This window comes from Aphelocoma coerulescens (assembly GCF_041296385.1).
Source record: "Aphelocoma coerulescens isolate FSJ_1873_10779 chromosome Z unlocalized genomic scaffold, UR_Acoe_1.0 ChrZ, whole genome shotgun sequence".
NCBI classification, from domain to species: Eukaryota; Metazoa; Chordata; class Aves; order Passeriformes; family Corvidae; genus Aphelocoma; species Aphelocoma coerulescens.
The window spans coordinates 58699782-58722786 of NW_027184085.1; the positions used below are offsets into that span (position 1 = coordinate 58699782).

At 40.6% G+C, this 23005-nt stretch overlaps 1 protein-coding gene across 3 annotated transcripts in view; it reads right to left on the minus strand.

The window, feature by feature from the left end:
- The window catches only part of HSD17B4 (hydroxysteroid 17-beta dehydrogenase 4), a 64454-nt gene extending 53111 nt beyond the window's left edge, over positions 1-11343 (minus strand). The window contains exons 1-8 of one of the 3 annotated variants that reach the window (XM_069001093.1): positions 11237-11343; positions 8322-8375; positions 4624-4731; positions 4035-4094; positions 3010-3031; positions 2858-2904; positions 2046-2130; positions 186-373 (exon numbers count right to left, since the gene is read on the minus strand). In XM_069001093.1, coding sequence (XP_068857194.1) covers positions 186-373; positions 2046-2130; positions 2858-2904; positions 3010-3031; positions 4035-4094; positions 4624-4731; positions 8322-8375; positions 11237-11297 — 625 coding nt within the window. In that variant the 5' untranslated portion in view covers positions 11298-11343. Of the gene's footprint in view, positions 1-185; positions 374-2045; positions 2131-2857; positions 2905-3009; positions 3032-4034; positions 4095-4623; positions 4732-8321; positions 8376-8641; positions 8715-10669; positions 10743-11236 lie in introns of those variants that run through there. The other 2 variants (XM_069001096.1, XM_069001095.1) reach the window with 2 other exon arrangements.
- Between the last annotated feature and the right edge of the window lie 11662 nt (positions 11344-23005).

Genomic DNA, 23005 nt, shown 5'->3' on the forward strand with positions numbered 1-23005 from the left:
GGCAGAAAGTAAGAATTCCTCACAACAGACAAACCAAGTAACAGTTCAGAGACAAAAATATAGTAGGAACAATGAATTTGTAGTATATGAAGTGTGAAGAACTTGCATTTTCTAAGAGATAAGAAAGTTTGTTGTGCTTCAATTCACTGAAAATTATCAGAACACGTAGATTTTAAATGATTCACCTTGTGGCATGACGGTCTGGGTCAGCCTGGATCCAGCAGTAGGAGCAATTGTGTTGCAGTGGATGTTATACTTCCGACCTTCAATTGCAATTGTGTTTGCAAGACCCAAAAGGCCAAGTTTTGCAGCACTGTAGTTTGCCTGACCAAAGTTTCCATATATTCCAGCAGCTGAGGATGTCATAATTATTCTTAGGGGAGAGGAGAGGAAAAAAATTAAGTTATTTCTTCAAGTGATTTGATTCCACAAAAAAGCATTTTCCAGCTTTGGCATTATAGTCTCCATATTCCACAAAACAAAGTATGCAAATAAGAAAAGATTATTTGTTGGTTTCTCTAACAATCAGGTACCTATTTAATATTTGATGGATAGCAATCATCTGACAAATCCTGAAGCATTGTCAGAGTAGCAAAAAATGAACAAAGTCATGAGGCTTTCTGAGTTCTACTGCAAAACTAGGAAGGACACTCTGTGACACTGGGTCCAGTACAGAGAAAAGTAATTTCTTTTCATTTCTAACAGTTTTCTTACATTCTAACAGTTATTCTTACAGCTAAAAATGTTTCAGCACTCAGAAGAAAATTACTTTACTGAAAATTACTTCCCTTATTATTATCTACCTGGTAATACCTGAAGATCTGTTCTCACAGAATTCACATTCAAAGAATTCTAATAGGCTTTAAATGCATGACAGAAGAAGACAAGAAAGTCTTGCTCTTTGCTGTCCCTATTACTCCTTCGGAGGTGAATGAACTACTCATGTGAGAGCTCTAAAACCACTGCAGTTCACAGCTGGTTTGAGGCAAGCAAAAGTTGTGCTGCAGGTCATCTCAATTCAAAAGAAATGGGTCTACATATTCACTTTTAAAGGAAGCCTTATCAGATTCTGTTCAAATCTACTTATAAACATACTGCATAGCTGGGATCAACATATTTAATTCTTTTTATCTGCCTCACTGCCAATAATCTAATGCTTTTTAGTGTAAGTAAAGAGATGTGTTCCAAGTACTGGCTCAGTATGATGAAGATGAAAAAAAGCTACAAACTCTATGTAAAGCAGACATTTTGCAGGTGGCACATGTCTATACATAAACTGCAGAAGCACTCACTACAACTGTTATCTGAGAAAATACAGAAAAGAAGACAAGGGAAGCATTTTCCCAAAAGGATGCAACTCTAGACTTAAGCTGTTTTTGAAGAAGTAATTTAATTTTCAACTCCCAGACTTAAGATTTTCACTATCCTCACAGTTCACTTCCCTGGATGAGAACGAATGTTATTTAGGTCACAGGATGAGAAAACAGCTCACACAGTTTTCAGTATGTGGGTATGGCTAAGATTAACATAATCACATCAGTGCTTTGATAAGGTTTTTGATAAAACCACAAAAACGAAAAAATTTAGAAGATCTGATTTCACTGCACTCTTTTTGAGTTAATACCTACCAAAACAGATTAAGAACAATCCCATAACTTTTAAGAAAAGTACATTTGTCTAAACAGTTAAAACTAACAAATAAACAAAAAAAAACGCAACAACCCAACATCAAACAAAAAAACCCACAACCTACAAGCAGAACTGCAGGTACCAGTCATTGAATAAGAAGGAGTACAACAAGAGTCCCTCAAACTTGCCGTAACATACAAGTAACAAATGTTTCTAACCAGTCCTCATTAATAGAAATAGTATATTTATAGTCTTACAACTTTTGTTTGGGATAGTCAGAAAAGACATTTCAACTTATTTTGCTTCAGCCCTGAGAAAGTGAAAGAAAAGAATGCAAGACTCCTCCTTCACTGTTCGGGCATGCATCAGTCTGTTACACCCGAACGAAAATCGCAAAACAGAAGACACATTTTTACCTGCCAAATTTCTGATTTTTCATGTGATTCCACGCAGCTCGGGTGACCAGGAACGATCCCCTCAAATGAATTCTATGAATTATATCTAGGAACAAATTTATATCAGTTTAATAATTCCAGGATTTGGCTCCCAATTTGAAATGCAACATGTTTCTTCTTCATGACAAAAAATGCACTTTTTTCACACTCTGTTACTAAAAGAATGATGGGCCTTTTTTTTTTCTCCTTACAAGCCATTTTTTAGTGCCTGCCTGAACATACACTGATTATGAGGGGGCTGCCCACATACACTGCCTCTTGGATGGGGCCCTCCTGTACAGAATTCAAAACCATTCAAAATTCCTGCAATTAAGCAGACTCAGAGAAGAACTACAGAAGATAGACTATCTTTGTAAAAGTCTTCTCCACTGGCTTACTACCATCCACCATGTCATGGCACATGAGCTTGCTTTCCTCTGTAGTTAGTTCAGAGTCTTTTAAGCCTGTTTTGTATTCAGCCACTCAGTGCTGACCCGAGGAATGTTCTGCTCACAGAAACTATTTTGTGTAATCACATGGCTCTTCTTCTTACTGCATTTGGCAACCAGTAGTGGGAAGAAAAGCCCTTCTGCCCCTTTGGAACTACATACACCTACCACACATTGCAGCACAGACCTGGGTTGCACACTGAACACAAGCAGCTTGTCACTAAGCTTGCAGGGCAAAAAGTAAGCTTTCCCTGCCTTCTCTTCTCTCTTGTTCCAGTGGGAGGGATGTACCTGTCACCTTTCACACAGAAAGTACATTCTGAAGCCATTTTAAAATCAACTCACCCCAGTCTTCATCACTTATCCGAACAAATGAACGGTCTCTTAGGATCCTAAAATGCAACATTAGGAAAACAAAACAAACACAAGCTCAACATTTGTTTACATTAAAGGGACAGCCCACACTCAAAAAGGACAAAACCGTCAGGTATACTCACCCAGCATTGTTTATAACAATATCTGAAATTAAAAAAAGGAATCTAATTCAATGCACTGATAAAATACAAGCCTGTTTCTATTTTCCTCCCACTTCTAAATATATACAGACAAGAACACTGGACATAAGCATCATATTCCATATATTCTATAGTTCCTTGTCCTGATTAATGAATTCTACCCTTGGACAATAATTACAACATAATACTTCAGGACAGGCAAGTCTCAACCTGACAGGGACAACAATGGGACCAAGCCTGACAGGGAGGCATAGCTATGAAGTGCTGGCCACTTAGGAATCCAATACCAGCAGGATGCAGCCATCCTGTACCATTTTGAAGCCTGCTTTGAATTTCAGAGCACCCCAATTATGCAGTTTGTGCCACCATCTTTGTTGCAGCAGCCCAAATGATAACTGGAGGAACTAGAGTCACAAAGCTGATAAAGCAACCTGGATCATAACAATTTCTTGTCAGATCTTTAATTAGGTTCCTGTTGGCTTTGATTACATGTACTTTTAGCCATTTAACCCTGAGTTAAAATCACCAAGTGGTTTTAAATAGTGGCAATTGCATGGTTAAAAAGAACTTACTGTTAGATAAAATACCTCAGGGTTTTCTTTTTTCATTTCATTTAATGCATTTTGACATTATATAAGCAGAAGAGCTTCCAAAACAGAAAGCAACATTATTTATGCTAATTCTATGCAGCTAGTTGTAACACTTCATAGACTCTGTGTTTTGTGACAGAAATTGTTAACCATTACTGGACTCCAAAATTCTGAAGGGCAGGAAAAGAAGAATCATATACTAAGCTTTAAACTTCAGCAAAAACCACCAAAAAACCCAGAAAAGTTGACCATTCAGATTAAAAGCTAAAAGCCCCTTATTCACATTTCAATGACCAGAGGCATTGGGATTGGTGTGTACTACTGTTGTCACACAGTTCATACATGTGTTGTTGATTGCAGTGTTTATAATGGCTTTGCCTTTGCAAACAAGTTTCAACATGAATTAAGCAACTGTACCTATCCTCCCAAAAGCCTCAAGGGCTGTCTTCACAAGCTTTTCACCATCTTCCACGGAATCTGTAAGAAAGAAGTACAAATTTTCAAATAAAATTAACTGGATACACTGCACTTCCAGGATATTAACAACTAATTCCACAGAACTAAGAAAAATAAATTGTGTACAACCCCAGTGAAAACTAAATTCAAATTCAGCCATTATCTGCACGTGGCCTAAAGCAAATCCCAAATAGTAAGTCTAAATGGCACAACACTTGCCATCGCAAGAAAAACATGAAGCAAAGGAAGCAAGAATCATCCATTCCCATTTTGCTGCTGAAAACTCCAGATGGACAGCTACTTAATACTTCAATGTCAAAAAATCAGATAACAGAGAAGGGCATTAGTGAACAAATCTTAATAAAAAAAAGCAATTGATGCACTTGCTTTTAGCATCTGTCTTCCCACTCCATATGATATTACATTTGTTTAATCTATATGTTATTGCCAAGCTGGTAGTAGTCTTTCATTAAGAAGCATCAACTTTTTATTTAACATGTCCACTACTCCTACAGATAAAGTATTACACTGATCGGCAAAAATAACATACCGTAATTGGGTACTGCTTTCCCTCCTTTTGCTCTGATTTCATCGACAACTTTGTCAGCAGCTGAGGAGCTTTTGCCATATCCCTTGAAATCACCTCCAAGATCATTCACTGTGCATGACAAAGAAATGAAATTTTTGTTGTTAACACTCAAGACCTCATGGTCTGTCCTTACCTCATTATCACACTGGAGGTTACAAGGAGTATTAATAAAGACTGCTGCATCTGGATCTTACTGAAAACCAGAGATGACAACAAAAAAATAGTAGGACACATGATTATTTTTTTTTTAAATAGTGCAACATACATTATTCCTTTTTCTTTAAATAACATGGAAAATAGAACTTTTTCCCCCCTCCACCATGTATTCAACATACTTGCCCTGCCCAGGCTACCTCTGTAACTGTTGTAGTTCAGAGATTAAGATCTAGATTACACCCAATCACAGGCAATTTATTCCAGTCTCTAACTATAGCATGAACTGTAAGCAAGACTAGGAAGACTTTGTTCCTGTTTAATAGAGTAGCCAAACTGTTACTAGACAATACCACTAAGGAAGAGATCCAGCAGTCTAAACAAAGTGAGAAGTGCCTGCTCTGGAGCTTCAGATCCTGCTCCTGTGGGATAGGAGGCCCACCTGACACACAGAGCTGTTCCGGGCTGCTCTCCGCACTGGGGGACACGTCACTAATGGCAGCTGGAACGTACCATCGCCACACTCGGCTGCACTCCTGTATTTGCACAGCCAACAGCTTCACGGAATTACCAGGGGAACAAGAACACTCCCAAAAACATTGTATTTGGACAAAGAACTTCAAAAAATGGTAGGAAGTTTTGTTCAAAGGGGTTCAAACTGTAATTGTAAGAAAGCCAGAACTGACTGAATTTACATGCAACACTGGTATTTTGCTAAATGATCTTTTGCTATGGTGAATTCCAGCTTCTGCCTCCTAACATCAAGAAGCCAGACACAGTGAAAGCCACAAAATATGCAGGATGGTCTTGATGATAAACAGCAATGGCAAGTCTATTGTATTATCACAAAATGAAATAGACCCACTTTATGGTTTTTTTTTTTTAATTTTCCATGTAAACAGGAACACAGCTTGCATGACACATCATAAAATCATTCTATATTACCCAGATCAAGAAGTCTCATCTGGAATCCTATATTCAGCTTTGTGAGCAGTACTTCAAGAGAAATGTAGAAATACTGCAGAAAACTTATGTAAATGAACATGCCAAAGTCCAGAAGAAGTGAGCATCAAAATGGGACAGATACAACATGACAAAAAAAAAAAAAAAACAAAAAACAATCAACCATCACCAAACCAAACCCAAAAATGCCCAGCCTGAAGCAGTAAGTACAAGTACCTTAACAGACTGATGCAAAAAAGAAAGGAGACAGAATCTCCAAGCTAACAGATCAATATCTAACAATCCAAACATGCAGGTAACACAATTCAAGTGAGGCACTAAGGAAGATTTTTAAGTGTAGTGAAGTGTTAGGATAGACAACACAGGCTGACTGGTCAGTCTGCAACATCCATGATATTAAAGTAAAGTGAGTCAGGAACAGCACTAGAATTTCTAACTTGTCCTGGGAAAGAAGAGTGAATAATTTGGTGGTAAATATATATACAAACCATTCAGTCTTGTTAAGATCTTACAGCTCTCGATCACAGACAAGTTTATATATGTTTATCCTACACTTCAGTAGTACTTTGCTGACAAAAATTTAATTAAATATTTGGGAAAATTTTCAGAGGCAAAAAAGTACCTTAGGCCAAGCACAGGCACTAATGGAGTTGAAACAAAAATGAGTATGCAAGAAAGAGTTGAGCTATTCTTTGAAATAATAGGCCTAGTTGAGCTAGGCTTTGAAAATAATAACTCCAAGAGAGTGTTAGAGCAATGAAAAAAAACCCTAACAACAAAATAGACAAATAACATTATTTTAAGCCCAAGCTTTACATCATGCAATTTTCAGTTGAAAACATACAGTAGAAAAGAGCCAGAGACTGCAGTAGTTGTGACAGAGCATGGTTATAGTCTGAACCTCAGAGAAGAATTCCTCTGAGGCTATGAGTGTGTCATTAGCAGAGCAGCAGAAGCAAGTCTGAAGGGTGAAATGGTGCTGAGGACCTGACATATACAGTGCAAGTTTTTTTAAAAATAAGCCAGCTCATTTCTTGCTCTAGTCTAGTGTCACAAACCAAACACACATGAACAATGTAGGTGTGCTTCTGGATTGCATCTTCCAGTTTGTTTTATAAAGGACTCATGTAATTCACTACCATTTCACTATGCAAACAAAAATACAAATAAAATAATGTATCAGGAGAGATGTTTCAAAAGCATGCCTCTAAGCTAAACTGAAACAGCAACACAAGAGCCCTCAGACAGTCTGGAAGAAACAGCAGGTCAGGACATGACATATGAAGCAAGAAAAAAGCAAACCATCCTTTCCTCCTGCTTTCAACTTTTCCTGATGACAGGCATGAATGAGATAAAGAATGACAAAAAACAGTGGCAGCAGGCAGCCTTTGGTTGATGAGAACAGGGAGTTTTCCACCTAGCTTGCTCTTGTAAGTCTAACACACCAACGGCAACTCACTCAACAGAGATGCAGGACTGGACAAAGGTGCCATGTTGGAACCTACTGTTATCCTTCCAACTGAAAACATTCTTCCGGAGTATTTGGTTTGAAGGTATGTTCTTACAACATACCTTCATTTCCATTAATTAAAAAGGGAATTTGTTTTAAAGACACAAGGCATAAGTCTCAATCTGCTCCAGTTTTAAAACACTAAATGTTTATACAAGTAACTTCTCAACTCTTTGAATTCAGAATCGTAAGAGAACAAGAGAAACAAATACAAGCATGTAGACATAATACTGTAAGACAAGCTAAACTGTGGTGAAGTTTCCAAAAGGAAACAAGAAGTTGCCCTTACAGTCAATTCTTAACTTACTGTTTAGTTATTACACAATAAGGCCAAGAGATAAAGGAGCATTAGCTGTGATCAGGCAACAGAATGCATTTTCTTTCAGATCATTCTAGAAAGTCAGACCACCACCAGCTACAGAGAGTCAACACAGAATATTTGGGCTGCTTTAGTGACATAATTTTTGCTAAATAAGAACTCGACATAAATTATTCACGTCCATGGTAAATACAGCAAGTATCAAAGATGGCAATTACCAGAAAAAAAAGAAAAAAACAACCTAGATATTTTTTTAAAGTTGTCTACACACATACTCATTTTTAATCAATGAAGTAAAACCAAATAATTTTTATGAAATTTTATAAACTATATAAAATTTATAAAGGCACTATAAGGCAACATATTTGCATATTCACATGGTCATATTGGAAGCTTCTGAGCAGTATTTACCTAGGACAACACATTCTCTGGCCTCAGATTGTGGTAAAGACTTGTATGCATAGATGAAAGTCAAATCTAGGAAATTATCTGACTCCAACTGGCTTTCCAGCAAAGGTAAGCCCTTGGACAAACTTAGGCAACTTTTTTCATAAGAAAATAAAGCTTAGAAGCAAAATTTAAACAGTGAAAGATAAGACAGAAAACCATTACATAGCAAAGGTTACTGTCAAAAAGGCCATGGACTGTTGAATGCAAGCTATGTGAAAAGGCAAAGGTTACTGCCTAGATCAAGTTAGTTAAGATAAAACTTACCAACTACTGAAGCACCTCTTTCAGCAAAAGCCAGAGCATATGCTCTGCCCAAACCTAGTTTAAAAAAAAAAAAAAAAAAAAGTTAAAAACAAGAGTGAATTTGTTACCCAGATCACAATTCAGACAAAAGCTACACAAAAATTATTGTGTTAAGAAAAATGCACCAATTCAACACAAACACCTTGCAGGTTCAAAGTAAAACATTATTTCCCCCAGGAGTTCTAAGTCTCTTATAAGAACAAACTATAAAAGTAAACAAACAAATAGTAAACAAAGCCTCCAGTCAAGAGGAAAAAAAAATCCAAATAAACCATGCTTACTCTTTGTTACTGGATTCAACAGAAGCATCTGGGAAAGCTGTATGCTGCTGAGTTTGTTCTTGTGATAGAAAAATACACTTGAAAGGAAGAACCTCTAATGTCCTGATATAACACTGAAGGAGGGGATGTTTCAAGTTAATTAATTACATTCTAAGTGAATAAGATACTTCCCTAGTTAAAGTTACTATTTGAAAAAGAAACCAAACAAAATTTAACTGTGACTGAAGATGTATTGACAAAATCATTTGCATACAAAGAAATGCCTAATACTTCAGTTAATCAAACACATACATAGTTTGCCTATCCTAAGAGAAGACTGTCATTTCTGCATCACATACAAAAGCGAGGTTCTTGGATGCTCACTCTGGCTTAGATTCTAGTTGTGTTTAACATTCGTCAAAATAAATGATTTACAGATATATTATCCACTGTATCAGTCAAAAGTTATTTGGATCAATGGCAATGATCCTTTTTTTATTAATTTCAAAAGAAAAAGCCATTTGAATGATCAAAGGATGATCAGTCAGAAAGAAGTTTCTCAGAATGCAAACAGTATCTCTTTGCCCCTCACCAGGAGATTCAAAACCAGTTCTCCAAAAGACAATGGGGGGGGAAAATAAGAACTGTTCAGACTGTTTTGAAGCACACTTATCTCACAGCAACAAGCTGAAAATTTCCTTAAGGCTTCCTCAGGCCTCTGCACCAGAGAGTATCACATGTGAGGTGCATACACATACTGCCTCATGTAACCCAAGTCCAAGAAATTTTTTTTTTGTCTTTGTTTTGAAAACTGAGAAGTGCACAAAGCCCAGACCAGTTATATGTGCTGGCCTTCTCAACTGCTAAGCAAGGATTGAATCTTGAGAATCAAAACTAATTTTGAAAAAACCAAGATAGGTTGCACAAACAATGCCCAACACAGGCAGGAACAGTAGTTCACAAAGGATCTGCTCAAAGTGAAAAGAAACACTTTTTAGATATCTGTGTATGTGAAAACAGGCATCACTTTAACACAAATTAGTGATACACATGTCTAAATAAATTCCCAGCTCAGATCTGTTCATCGGCATCCAAAAAATCAATGCTGAAGAGCAATGCTATTAGTATTGCAGTCTAACTACAGTGTTGTAAATAAAATAAAAGCAAAAGGAGAACTAATCCGTAGATAATAGGACCTCCCTTTATCTTGGCTTAAATTTAATCAACCACTTATTAAAAAGCTGTTGTGAAATAAAACATCCAAGGGGAGTTTTCTCTATTAACAAACCATTTTCAAGCAGTCTAACACTAGGAGTACAAGGGTCATTGTACACACACTTATGACAAGCAACTTTTACTTGGTGCAATGCTTTTTAGAAGCTTTGTTACTGCCACACTGACCTTGTTTTGCTATTACGCAAGGTCTTAACCTGTTCTTCAGTGAAACCTACTATATACGGAAAAGCCCATAAATATAGATCCAGTAAAAGCAGAAAAGCACCATTAAAAAACCTGCTCTGAATTATTATCAAGTTGGTCACCTTCAGATAATGTACATGGACTGTTCAGTGCTTTCCAAAACATCTTCTTCACAAGATATCACTTAATCTAGGGCCCCAAAATGACTCCTCTGGCTATGTGCAGCGCCACAAAATGAGAGCAAAACTCCACTGTCGGGAGGGCAGAACCTTCTCAGAGTATGACAGAACAAGTTTCCTAAGCAGCTCATCACAAACACAAACTTTGTCTCTCACCCATCCACACCGACAGCTCATATTTTTGCTTAACTATGATAGTAGGCAAAGGTCAAAGCACGGATGCAGAGGAAGGAAAAAAAAAATAAGGGAGAAGAAACAAACAACAAAAAACTCAACCAACCAACTCCACGCCATAATAACAAATACAAAAACACGTCCTGGCAAAACCAAGCATTCCACTGCAGACCACGTTCCCTGGAGAGATCACGCCTGCAGACCACCAACAGCGCAGGCCAGCCCTGCTGCTGCCAGAGGTCTGTCCTTCCCTCTCCCCTCTGCTGCCCGCTCCCACCTGCCTCCAGGCCGGCTCCCGGGAGCACCGCGGGCGGGGAAGGCAGCAACAGGTGGGCGGCTGCTTTCTGCAGCACCGGCGGCACACGTGAAACCCCTGCTGCAGCAGCACTGTGCCAAACCCACACGGGTCACACGCCTCAGCCACTAGGTCCAAGGCACAACTGGAAGGAATTAGGATACCAGGACATCCACTGCTGACCAGGGAGCAACGGCGCTGCTCCCCGTGTTTAAAGAGCACAAATCACGCGTTCGGAGAGGTTACCAACTTGGCCAGTGCCGGGCCGCGTTCGGACGGCAGCAGCTCTGAAGGCAGCAGGAGGCACGGCCGTGACCCCTGCACAGCCTTGGCACGGCCGGGGCCGGCAAGGACAGCGCCTCCCCCGCAGCCCCGCTTCCCTTCTCTGAGGAAAACAACCCGCTCTTCCCCCCGAAACCGGACCGGCCGCCCCCGGGGCACCTGCCAGGGCCGCGGGCAGCGGCGGCTGCGCGGAGCCCGCACCGCCCGGGCTGTCCCCGAGCAACTCCGCCGCCTCCCGCGGGTGAGGAACCCCCGGCTAGCGCTCACCTCCTCCGGCGCCGGTCACCAGCACCACCCGCCCGTCGAACCTCAGCCCCGCCGCCGCCATCGCTCCGCGCCGCCCGGCCTCGCTGCGCTGCCGGCCCAAGCCCCGCTGCGCCGCCCGGCCCCACTGCCCGGCCCCGGCCCTGGCCCCCGCCCTCCCAGCGCCACGGGGCGGGGAGACTCGCCGGCACCGCGCATGCGCAGCACCGCAGCCCGCTGGGAACTGTAGTGTGCGGTGGGACGGGACGGGATGGGAAGAGAAAGGGAAAGGAAGGGGAAAGAAAGGTATGGGGAATGGAAGGGCGGGAAAGAGGGGAGAGGAAGGGTTGTGGAAAGTAAGGGATGGGATGGGATGGGATGGGATGGGATGGGATGGGATGGGATGGGATGGGATGGGATGGGATGGGATGGGATGGGATGGGATGGGATGGGATGGGATGGGATGGGATGAGGAGAGGAAGGGAAGGGATAAAGAAAGGCTGAGGATGGGGAGGGAAAAGGGATAGGGAAGATGTGTGCTGATGTATTTACAAGCAATTCGATTGGTGAAGGTATGTATGGGTGTTAACATCTTGGAAATGGGTTTTAATGTCTCTAGTAACTTTGGGCAGCAGGTCTGCTACAGAGCCCAGACAGCTTGGCTCCCGAAACAGACAAGGGTCTGCACAAGCTTGAGTTTCTGAGCTTTGGGGTAAAACAGTAGGTTCAAGGGGAGATATGTGGTAGGCGGTTCGGGAAGGCTGTACCTTCCTAGTACCTTAGCCAGTGGGGAAAGGAAGAGGGTGAAATGCGGCCGGGAGTTTAGGATAAAAGGAGGCTGCGCCCTCTGAAACCTCGAGAGAGAAAACCCCGCCGACGTGTACCCCGGTGGAGTCGCTCCCTTTGTTCGAACGAAGTTGCAGAACTCCTCTGTCTCCTTTATGGACACTGGCTTTTCATGGTGTGATTTTCCACACAATACAATGGGATGAGAAGAGGAGAAGAAGGGATAGAAAGGGGAAAGGAAGAGATGGGGAGGGGAAAGGAAGGGATATGGAGGGGAAGGCGGAGGAAGGAAGGGAAAAGGAAGGAGAAGGAAGCAATGCAGAGGAGAGGATGGAGGAGGGAAGGGAAGAGGTTGTGAAAGATGGGAAGGAGCGGGCTGTCCTGTCAGACATATCCACGTGTCCGACGAGGCCATTGCCAGGCTGGGTTGTGAGACCAGGCCTGGTGTAAGACATCACGCCTCCATTTGAAGTTAATCCACAGTTACTTCTTTTATATTAACCTTACAGTTTATGGTGTGCAATTTTTTTTTTTTTTTGCTGTATTTACTATTTCCCTATCCAAATCACTGCTTTCAGCCCTGGTTGTGGGAACTTTCTATATCGAGCAGTTAAAGTGCAATACACCGCCCTTTCTTTGGCTGCCCGTGTGCGGAGGGCGGTGCTGGGTGCAGGTGCCCGTGGGCTGCAGGGTGGCCATGGGGAACAGGCCTGAGATGCCAGTGCCAGGCACAGCATTCCCACCAGATCCAAAGGACCCACCTCAGAGAGGGCACTGGTGGTGCCTCTCTGGGAATGTTTTTAAGAAAATATAAAACGCATTTTGCATTTGTGAAAGAGCAGGGAAGCTGAGGAAGAAACGGCCCTGCAGATGCCCAGGCCGGTGAAGGAGTAGGGAGAGCAGGTGGTCCAGCTGCAGGAGCAGATTCCCCAGAGCCCGTAGAGAAGACCACAGTGAGGCAGCCCATGGAGGTCCGCACTGGAGCAGGGTTTCTGGCAGGACTTGTGACCCCGTGGGTGACTGGAGCAGCCTGTTTTGAAGGAATGCACCCTGTGGTAGGGACCCATGCTGGAGCAGTTCATGGAGACCTGCAGCCTGTGGGAGTGTCCCCGTGGTGAAGCAGAGGAACAGAGTGAGGCACAAAGAGTAGCAGAGTGCATTGTATTTAGTTGAACCAGCCAGTGAGTTAAGTACGAATGTACATGCTTAATCATTATATTACTGCGGGTATTGTGTGAGACAGTGTTATTCAGAATGTAATTGTTCTGGCATTTCACAGGGACAATGCTTAAATCTGGGGAGGGCTCAGGGAACACAGGGTTTTGTAAGGAACACACAGAATTATTTTTTGGGGAAATCATCTACATATTCCGTCTGCACAGATGCACTTTAATTCATTATTAAACTTTCTTGTAAACTTTGGATTATTTCTGGAGCTAATAGAAAAAAAAAAATTGGTTTTGCTGCCTGGTTATCTTCTTGGCTGTAAACGCTTTATTGTCTACACTAAAGAAAGGCGATAGTTTCCTGAGTGACAGCTATTTGGAGGCTCCCAAAATAGAATAAATTATATTTTCTTACCTCAAATAATCTGTGGTACTCACTCCTTTAGAAACAGTAGGAACAGAGACGAATGGTCTGTGGTTTTGTGACGCGGTTCGGCTTGCAGGGGTTTGAAAGCTCCAGCTGCACCTTACACTGTGGGCACTAGAGCGAGCTCGTGCTACGGTAAGACTGCCCCAAGTGCCCTCATACACAGTAACACCCACGGGGAAACTACTGGAACCTACAGAAGATAAACATTTCTGAAGGCAGGCAAGGGAACATGCATCAGATAAATAGTCTATAATAAATCACAATTTTTAATTGTGGGAAATATTGTTGAATGTGCACAGAAACAACCCATTGCACTGGAGGTGTGTTTTTCTGTCACAGCACTAAATAGCCTCACAACTAATTAAACTTCTGAAGTTTGTCTGTGTCATTTGAATGGAGCTCAATAGAAGAGCAAATTTCCCAGCAGCGAGAGGCCCGGTGCAACTGGGTGTGTTTCGCAGAGAGAACATCGCTGATTGTTGTTTGGCTGTGCTGTGCTTGGCAGGAGGAGGAAGCTCCTTCCTGGGGGGGAGGAGGGCAGAGCTGTGAGTCAGATTGCAATTGCTCTTCCTGAGGAAGTAACAGATTGAGGCCTTAACATCTGCGAGCTTTGGTTCAGCCTCAACACTCAATATTTTGTTTATTGTTGCTACAGTGTGGGATTGGGCTCCCACCTGGGAAAAGAAAGGGAAGTCTCCAAGATGCTGTGAGATCAGCGTCTAGTAAAGACTGGAAATACCCACAAGGACTGAGTGGTCATCCTTACAGTGCCAATTTTATTTGCCTAATCTCCTATGTAACTGTATCACTCCAGAGCAGCTCAGATCTGTGGGCACTTCTATAAACAAGTCCTAAGAGAACCTGGTCCATTTGCAGTGCTGGTTCTGTCCAGCACCAGATCATTCATGATCTTGAGGAAGCCATTTCAGCTCTAGTCTTTCACATTCCGTAGTCTTCCATGTCCTGTTTTTTATAGATAATGGGCTATTCAAGGATAGGACTTACTCTTGAATTTTCCTGGAAGTTAGTGGTTATATGGCCCAAATAAAATCAGTCCATGAGGTACTTCTGTAGCAGAATTTGTTCTTTACATACTGAATAAACAGGCCTTGTTAACAAGTCAGGAACTTTTACAGCTACCTTATTTTTGTGCATAGACTGGGATTAGAATCAAGAGAGAGCTCACACTTCAAAACAATTATGAGTTTCCTCAACAGATTGGGGGTTTTTCCTGTAAAACACAGAAGAAAGTGCACTGGAGAGACAGTACATCACTTCTATATTTTATGTTTTTAAAGTGAAACTTGTCTGTATTAAAAAGATGCAAAATACAAAGAACCACTCAGGATGGAAAGGTGTTTGATGGGTTTCCTTAGCATTCAGAAGAGCTTTGTTCCAAAAGTCAAACAGGTATCAGAAAATTTCTGTTTCAGTCTGAAAAAAGGTATGAGGCTTACCCGAGTGAGGTGACGGTAGGTGGAAACATGAACCCAGTAGGTGTCAAGCCACAAATCAAGATCAGGTGCCACAGAGAGTGTGAGAGCAATAGCAGGATATCCACATCCCAAACTCAGCCAGACAGGGTTGAAACTGGTAACAAAAAAAGTGAGTTCAAAAAGAAGGAGCAAATTTGTTTTATTTTGTCTCTTAGTGAGCAGTGTGGACTAACATGTTTGTCATTAACATTTATACTGATATATTAGATATTTTTCACTAGGAAAAATTTGCCAAAAAACCCACAGAGTACCTGGTAATACTGACTGTGATGATATTTCTTTTCTGTTATGCTTCAATGCCTAGAGCAGGTAAGTTCTTTTTATTAACAGTAAATTTTAATGCTGTGCACTGAAACAAATTTGGTGTATGTTCTAGCATCTTTTGACTAACAGGTTAGATAATTGGGTTGGGCTTTTTTTCTTTTCTAAGTAATTTATAAACTAGGGGATTGCATGTGTTGTGGGTACTGTGGGATCCTTAATCCCATCAGAAATGGTTTCTACTGTCTGCTCCTGGAGATGGTGAGCACCTTAGAAACTTTTATTCAGGGAGAATAAAAGAATTGACTGACTTGCTTTTATTCTGTATTTTTTAACATTGCTAAAAAATCTTTTTGGATTATAAAGATCATTTTCAAGCACTTTACTTGCTCACTAAATGGTTTTGCTCATGGAGATTTGCAGAGGCCTATTCACTGCGAACTAAGACTTCTCTACAAACATGATTGAAGGGGGAGACGTTTCTTGCTGTGACCAGGAGCTAGATGTTGAGTCCACGTTAAAAACTGTAGCACCTTTCACTGAATACTGCAAAAGCATGGCCTCCAATAGATGGTGCCTGCCATAGCCCTAGTGCTCTAAAAGTCCCCGAGGTTTTGAAGACCCATGTTTTTTGCTGGGACCAAAGACACCTTGCTTGCAGCCAGGTCATCCTCCCCATTTCCTCTCTCTGCAGCCATTCTCTGGCTGCCAGTGCAGAGAGGTCATTGAGGGGTCTCAGGCCAGCTCAGTCATTGAGGGCTCTAAGCACTGAGCTAGTCACATGTTTATCTCACAGAAACTAACTGTATGGCCTGGCTCACCATAGTAATTACTCTCTCAGTAAAAGTGTTTAGATAAAACTACTTAGAAACCTCCACTGAGGAATTCTTCATAGCTTGAACATAATATTTCTATTAATTCCTTTCCTCTGCAGGAACAGCGTATAGCAGTATTTCCCTTCCTGCTTGCATTCTCTTGTCTTCTTTTATTTTTCTGTGAGCCTACAGCAATTGGTAAGTGGGGGTTTTTTGCAATTGAATCCATTGTTTGTTACCCTCCGAACTTGAAAGGCAGCTTTCCTGATGAGATGTTGGGGAGCAGCCTACTGCGTAGTTAACAGTGCACACATTCTTATGCACCAACTGCAAATGTAAATGCAAACATTTTTATAGCTGTTGTCAACAACACACATCACAGGAGGTCTCATATCCCTGTTTTGGCAAGAAACATTAATTTTGGCATTTGTTGCACATACCACTCAATTAAGTGGAAAATTCATGCAGGGGGCACAAGCAGAGCACTATGGAAGCTCTCCATTTGATTCCATCAGAGACTTAGGATTTAAGGGAGACCAAAGCTCTGGGTCAGTCAGGGCTTGGTGGACTGCTGAGCAGGTATGAAGTAACACAGTAGTAGAACAAACTTTTGAAGCAGAAACTAGTTGCTTATGCACATCTACAGTTTTGAAAATGCATCCTATGGTGAGATGTTAGAGAGGTGCCAGCAAAAGGTTAAGGTGTTACTCCCACAACACAACCACACTATTTCATCCTAAATGATTCTTCATGAAAAATCCATTAAATTGGTCCCTCCCCTTGAAGGGGAAAAAAAAAAAAAAAAAGAAGACAATAAAAACCCACAAGGACAAAAAATGAGAACTAAAACAAGAAGTAGAAAGACTGGCAAATAACCACATGTCACATTCTGTGGAAATCAGGTGCATGTTTGCACTACTAGCAAGTTACATGTAAACAAATTCTGCACACGAGCTGAATCTTTAGTGAATGGATGGAAGACTTGAAATGCCTCCTGAGAACACTGATTTGATGCAGTTGCTTCCTGAATTAACAGCCATAGTGAGATTTAGAACAGCTAAAAATTCCAAGAGGTTCTGCCTGTACAGTAAATCCATGTTGAGGCCCTTCCCCCCTGCCATGTAGCCCTGGGAGAGGAGCCCTGGGGGGAGACACGGGGTTTCCCTGCCCCTGGTCAGCCTCGTTCCCCATGGGTTGGTTTGTGTTCCCCTGTGTGGGCAAGGACCCTTGGGTCCCGGGATTGCCTCAGTTCCTTGTCAGAGCCCCGGCCATGCGGCTGGAGAAATAAACATCTCTGAAACATCTACCAAGAATCCATCCATACAGATTTCTTTCCATGGGCCTCGTTGTCTGATACATCGTGTTGCAGTATCCTCACAGTAACAAATCCACGCAGCTCCTGTAATGAACACAAAGTGCACAAAAGGTAAGGTATTTTTAAACTGTGCCTTCTAAAATGGCCTCTTCTCTCAAGCTGCCACAAAGGACATTTTACATTTCTTAATCCCAATTTTACAGAAGTTTTCTCTGTGGACAACATACATTCATTTCCCCCAGATTAACAGCAGAGTTCCTGTTATCTCTCAGAAATACTCACTCTGCCATCTTCCATTCCAACCACCCCAAGAATACAAATGAAAGCAAAACTCCACAGGTTTAGATTGTCTATATTCCATGGTGAGAATTCCTCCCCTACCTAAGTAAAGGACCATTTTAGTCAAGAATACATGAAGTATGGAATTGCCTTCTATCTAGAAGCAAGATGGAGAACAGTCAACTAACTAGCAACATAAATGCCTTTCCTGTAGTTTGATTGTACTCCTCTTCAGCACTTGCTCTCCTACCAGAAATGAGATGAGAATCACAATACCTCAGCCAAGGTTCTCCCAGCTCCAAACAGTAGCAAAGACTAGTTTTCTTTGATACTGTTTTACAAAGGGCCTCCTTCCCTGTTGCCACATTTTGTAGCATGAGCCTCTCAGTTCTAGCTTTGGGGTAAATTGTAGATTGCGGTATCACATATACTGGAAATGTCTTACTTAGCCAAAGTCAAGTGCCTGTGCCTGTGCTTACAGCAGGCAATAGTCCTTATCACAGTGTGTGGATGGCAAAGCAAACTTAATGAGATCTTTGTGTGATCACAGCCCTTCCTCCCAGAAAAGTGCTGAGCTTTTCTTTCCACTTTTGCCTAATAGTTTCTCATATGATGGCACAGCAAAAGTACCTTTGGGAGTGTCCATACCACTGCAATCAAGTTAGGCAGCCGGTAAGTGAGACAGCTCTTTAGTTGGGCAAAGAGACTCACTTTAGTTCCAAGGATGAGATAATTTTTCGGCTGCTGAATTATCAAGATCCTTGAGATACAGAACCAGCTCTCTTGAAAGTAACAGCTGATCTCATGTCACGTCCCTGGACCAATGCACTTAATTCCCCCTCTGGCTCAAAGCCTCAGTCAGCCTCTTTTATTTCTGCAATCTCTTAGTAGGCCTAGCAGATCATACATAGTTGTGACTCTCCACAAAAATAAACCTGACCCCTAACGAACAAAGCAAAAAACCACAGTATCTCCATTCCAGTCAGTGAAGTAAGTTGAAGACATCAGCTCAGTGCTTCTGGAATGGGGAAAGGCTGTCCTTTCATGTCACACAAACCCTTAATTAACAGTAGGCTATCAACAGCCAGGGGACTTTCTTCTCAGAACCCTAGCCAAGCCCAGCTACTGAAATAGATTCCCCAAACAAAAGAGTAAATCCTGCTCAAGAAAGCCAAGTAGTTTTTCAACACTGTTCAGTAATGGAGCATAACTAGTGCATTTATATTTCCATACAAGAGTGGTTGGTGGTATGTGGGCCCTACTTGAGCTGATTTATTCCATCTGCACCACCATTCTCCCTGTATTAGAAAACCCTCACACAACTTAAATGTAACAGTATTTTTCATCCACCATTAGCTGCAGCTTGGCCAGAACAATCAACAATAAATGAATTCTAAAAAAAATATACTTCAAAATGTCCCACAAATATCTTGCAAATGAAGAGCTCTAGGTTGCCATGAGGTGCTAGCGGAAACTGGAGAACAAGTGTGTGAAAAGCCAACAATTCTTCTCTTAGAGTGACCTGAATTTATGAAAACCTTCAGAATTATATCCACTAAGAAGTTCCTTTATAGGACACAAAACACCTACTGACTAAGGAAAAACCCCCAGGTATCTAGGAAGCATGATATGATGCACAAGGCCAGCTGCTATTTTGTTTCAGCTCATATTTATTTGCACAATAAAAGCACATTTAAAACCCAAATATTTAATACAAACTGAAAGAGGAATTAATTTGTCATGAAGCCAATGAAAAGTGTGATTTTAAAATCCACTATTAAGATTTTTAGAGTAGACAATGGAAGGCCTTACATGTAAAAGTAATTTAAATCTAAATCACAGTAACTGTAGGAAGCTCTGCCTTTGTCCTCCACCTACCAAACCAAGACTTTCCCACAGGGGAGAACAACAAATAGCAAATAAGTTTTGATTGCTTGGGAAAGCTGGGCAAGCAAAGTACCTTCTTAATTACATTATTCTTAATCATTACAGTCTGCTTCTTTGTTTGATACTGTGTAATTATGGTACATCCCAAAGTTATAAGACGCCTCTTTTCAATTTGCTCCCTAGTAGAAGGCAGTGCCGTAAGGGGTGTTTCTCCAGAAACTGCTGCTGTGCTAGCAAGTAGAAATTTACAGATGGTTAGAAGATGTACATCAGCACCGGTATTTCCCAAGCTCATATGAAAAAGTGGGTATTGATTCAGGAATGTCTTGCCCATAAATCTCAACTTTAAAATCAGAAAACAGAACTCTAAATAATAAAACTGAGTACTGAGAAAAGAGGGGCCACTTCAGCAATTTGTAGTTTAAACATAAGAAATCTTGGTTTGTTACACAGAGCACTATTGTAACTGAGAAAGGTCTTTGACATAGCCTGTATGGAGATACTATTCCTTTCTTTTTATAGACATTTAAAAAAATCACGTTAACCTATAATATTAATAGTGTATATGAATTACAAAGCTGTAACATAATTTCAACAGCAGTATGCAAAATTCAGTATGAAAAGATTAGAAAATTAGAATGGATAATTATGTCAGAACTTCTTTCAAATGTAAGTTTTCTTGTGTTGGGTTTTGGTATCTTTTTTTTTTTAGCAAACTGGAAATAACTACATTACTAAGTCTAAACTTTCTGAGTAATAGCCACAGTGTGGTTTTGCACAGCAATTTGGTTTTAAGATAAATAGGAAACTTTCCCTTCCCAAAAGAAGTTTCATTTATGTGAAAAACATAGAAGTAAGGTATTACAGAACTTTTTTGGACAACTATAATCTCTTTTGACAGTTGTTTTATCCAGAGCACAGATGTTTGCCACTTAACCATGAATGTTGCATGACCTGCCCAAATCTCAATAAAAAGCAGTTGTACCAAAGTTTTTCTGCAAATGGATATGCAAACAGGCATCTTCATCTCATGTGTATGAAGTATATCGTCTCTAATACATTCAAAAGCACTTCTGGAAAAAAAAAAGGCTCAGAAGTACATGTATTGAAATCACAGCTAAATGCTTACTACACTGATGAGGGTACAGATTATAGCCAAAACAGTATTAACAGCTAAATCAAGATGTAGATTATTCTTTCAGAGATCAAATTACATTGCAAACCCACCACTCCCCCCTTAGAAAAAAACCCAACCGAACAGGAAAGAGGCGTTTGTGTTCTTTCATTAAGTGAAGCAGGTAACGTAGTCTATCTGCTCTTAGATCCTCCTTAGATCCTTAGATCATCCTTAGATGCATACACAATGTAATGTAATCCTGAGGTAAAAACAGTAGGAAAGTAGTTGATCTGTCTTAAGAGTAGTTCAGCTGCTCAGAAGGGCAGGCAAAGGCAAAGGAAAGCTGTGGTACCAGGTCACCAGACAGCCAGTGCTCATCATAGAGAGACCGTCCGAGCCCATACAACATACAACTTACCCATCCTTTTCTTAATGCTGTCCTCTCTGTCTATGAGGTGGTGTGGGTCTCTCTCTGCCAGACCCTGAAAATGAGCACATTCTGGTCCCTTTAAGAGCTACATGCAGAATTCCAGTTTACCTTTAAATAGTCACATTATAGCCATTACAAGCCAACTGCCATGACAATCAGTTCCCTGTTTTCTTGGGAAAATGTAATCTCACAAGGGAGAGATATGAGAAAGCAATTGGCCATCTCCTCACTCCATTGTTTTACAAGAATTTATGGGTGGGGTTGGATCTTTTTTTAGAAGAGACATGATTTGATATTTTCCTTTTAGAAAAAAAAAAAATAATAACCAAACCCAAATCACCCCACATCAGTTGCTGAAAGCTTCCAGATTCCTGATGATCTCTGAACCTCCTAAATGGAGATAAATCTCAAGAGAACTCAAGACCAGGAATAAGACTTGTAATTTACCCAATTGTTTCTTTTTGTTTGTCTGTGCATACAAACATAATTAAGGGGTGGCAAAAGTTCCAGTGAATTCCTTCTAAGGCGGCCCACACAAAATGGCCACGATAACCTCCCTATAGTTTGTTTTCATTGTATGGACAAGATCATGTTTGTTTGCATATTGCAAAAGGTATCCAAGGTCTGACTTAGAAATTTTTCAATGCCTCTAGAAGACTATAAAATTAGTTTTAACTTCCAGAACTTCAACCTGTATTTTGATGGCATTAGGCTTTACACATTAACTAAGTGTTGAAAAGACATTAAAAATATGCAACACATGAGGTACTGAGATTTAAAAGCCTATATAAAATGAACCTGTGATGACTGGATTTTAATGTATTAATAATTATTACTCTTTAAAAACACAGTATTATCAATTCTCTACCATTAAATAATGGCATTATGCTACCCGTAATTTAACAGTAGCCCTGTAACCTTTTTTAAAATCCTGACTATATGTCAAGTTTCTGCTAGAGGGTCAATGCCTTCATACAAGCATACAACAGGGAAAAATGCTGTCAGTTTATTTCTGAATTTTCATAATTAAAGCTACTATTTATGTATGCTGCAGGTAAAATAAATTGACTGCAAAAATATACAGCTCGAGTGCTATGTCATGTCAGAAGTACATGGTAGATGTTTGGAAACCCAGCACAACTGGTTTCTTTCATACTTATGGAAGTCCCTTTTTTGTAATTCAAAATGAATGCCAGACAAGAACCATTGTTACAGCATCTCAGAAGAATGTAACTCAGTTGTGAGCTAAATGTAAGTTCTCTTGGCTATCAAGTTTTCATGCTTATAATCAAATCTCCATGGGCAATTTTCACTTTTTTTAACAAGTAAATGGCTGGGTACTGCAGCTCAATAAGAAGGTCCTGGGTCCTGAAAATATACATGGTTCATATACATGTAAGTAGGTGTTAATTATCAAAGTACAAAGATTATTTCAGCAATTTTTATCCCAGAGAAAATTCAAATTTGAGCAATCAAAATATTCTAGGTCATGGCCAAAGATAATCTTCTGTGCTTTACACAGCACACGCATATAATACACCTGGTTCTAAACAAGGTACTGTCCCCTCCTTCCAGTAACTGTTACCATTCATTATAAACTATGCTATTTTGGGAAAATCAGGACATGATTTAAAAATAGGATTTGTAGCTAAAACTTTAGAAGTCAAGTTCCTTTTTATTCCCCTCCCAGGAGGAAGAATTGGTAAAGAAAACAAACAGCTTTCTCTTTCTAGGTGGGAAGATAAAATAAATACACCAGAAACTAAACTCTTAAAATTTGTGCGGCTTTCTCCATGATGTTGCATCCCTAT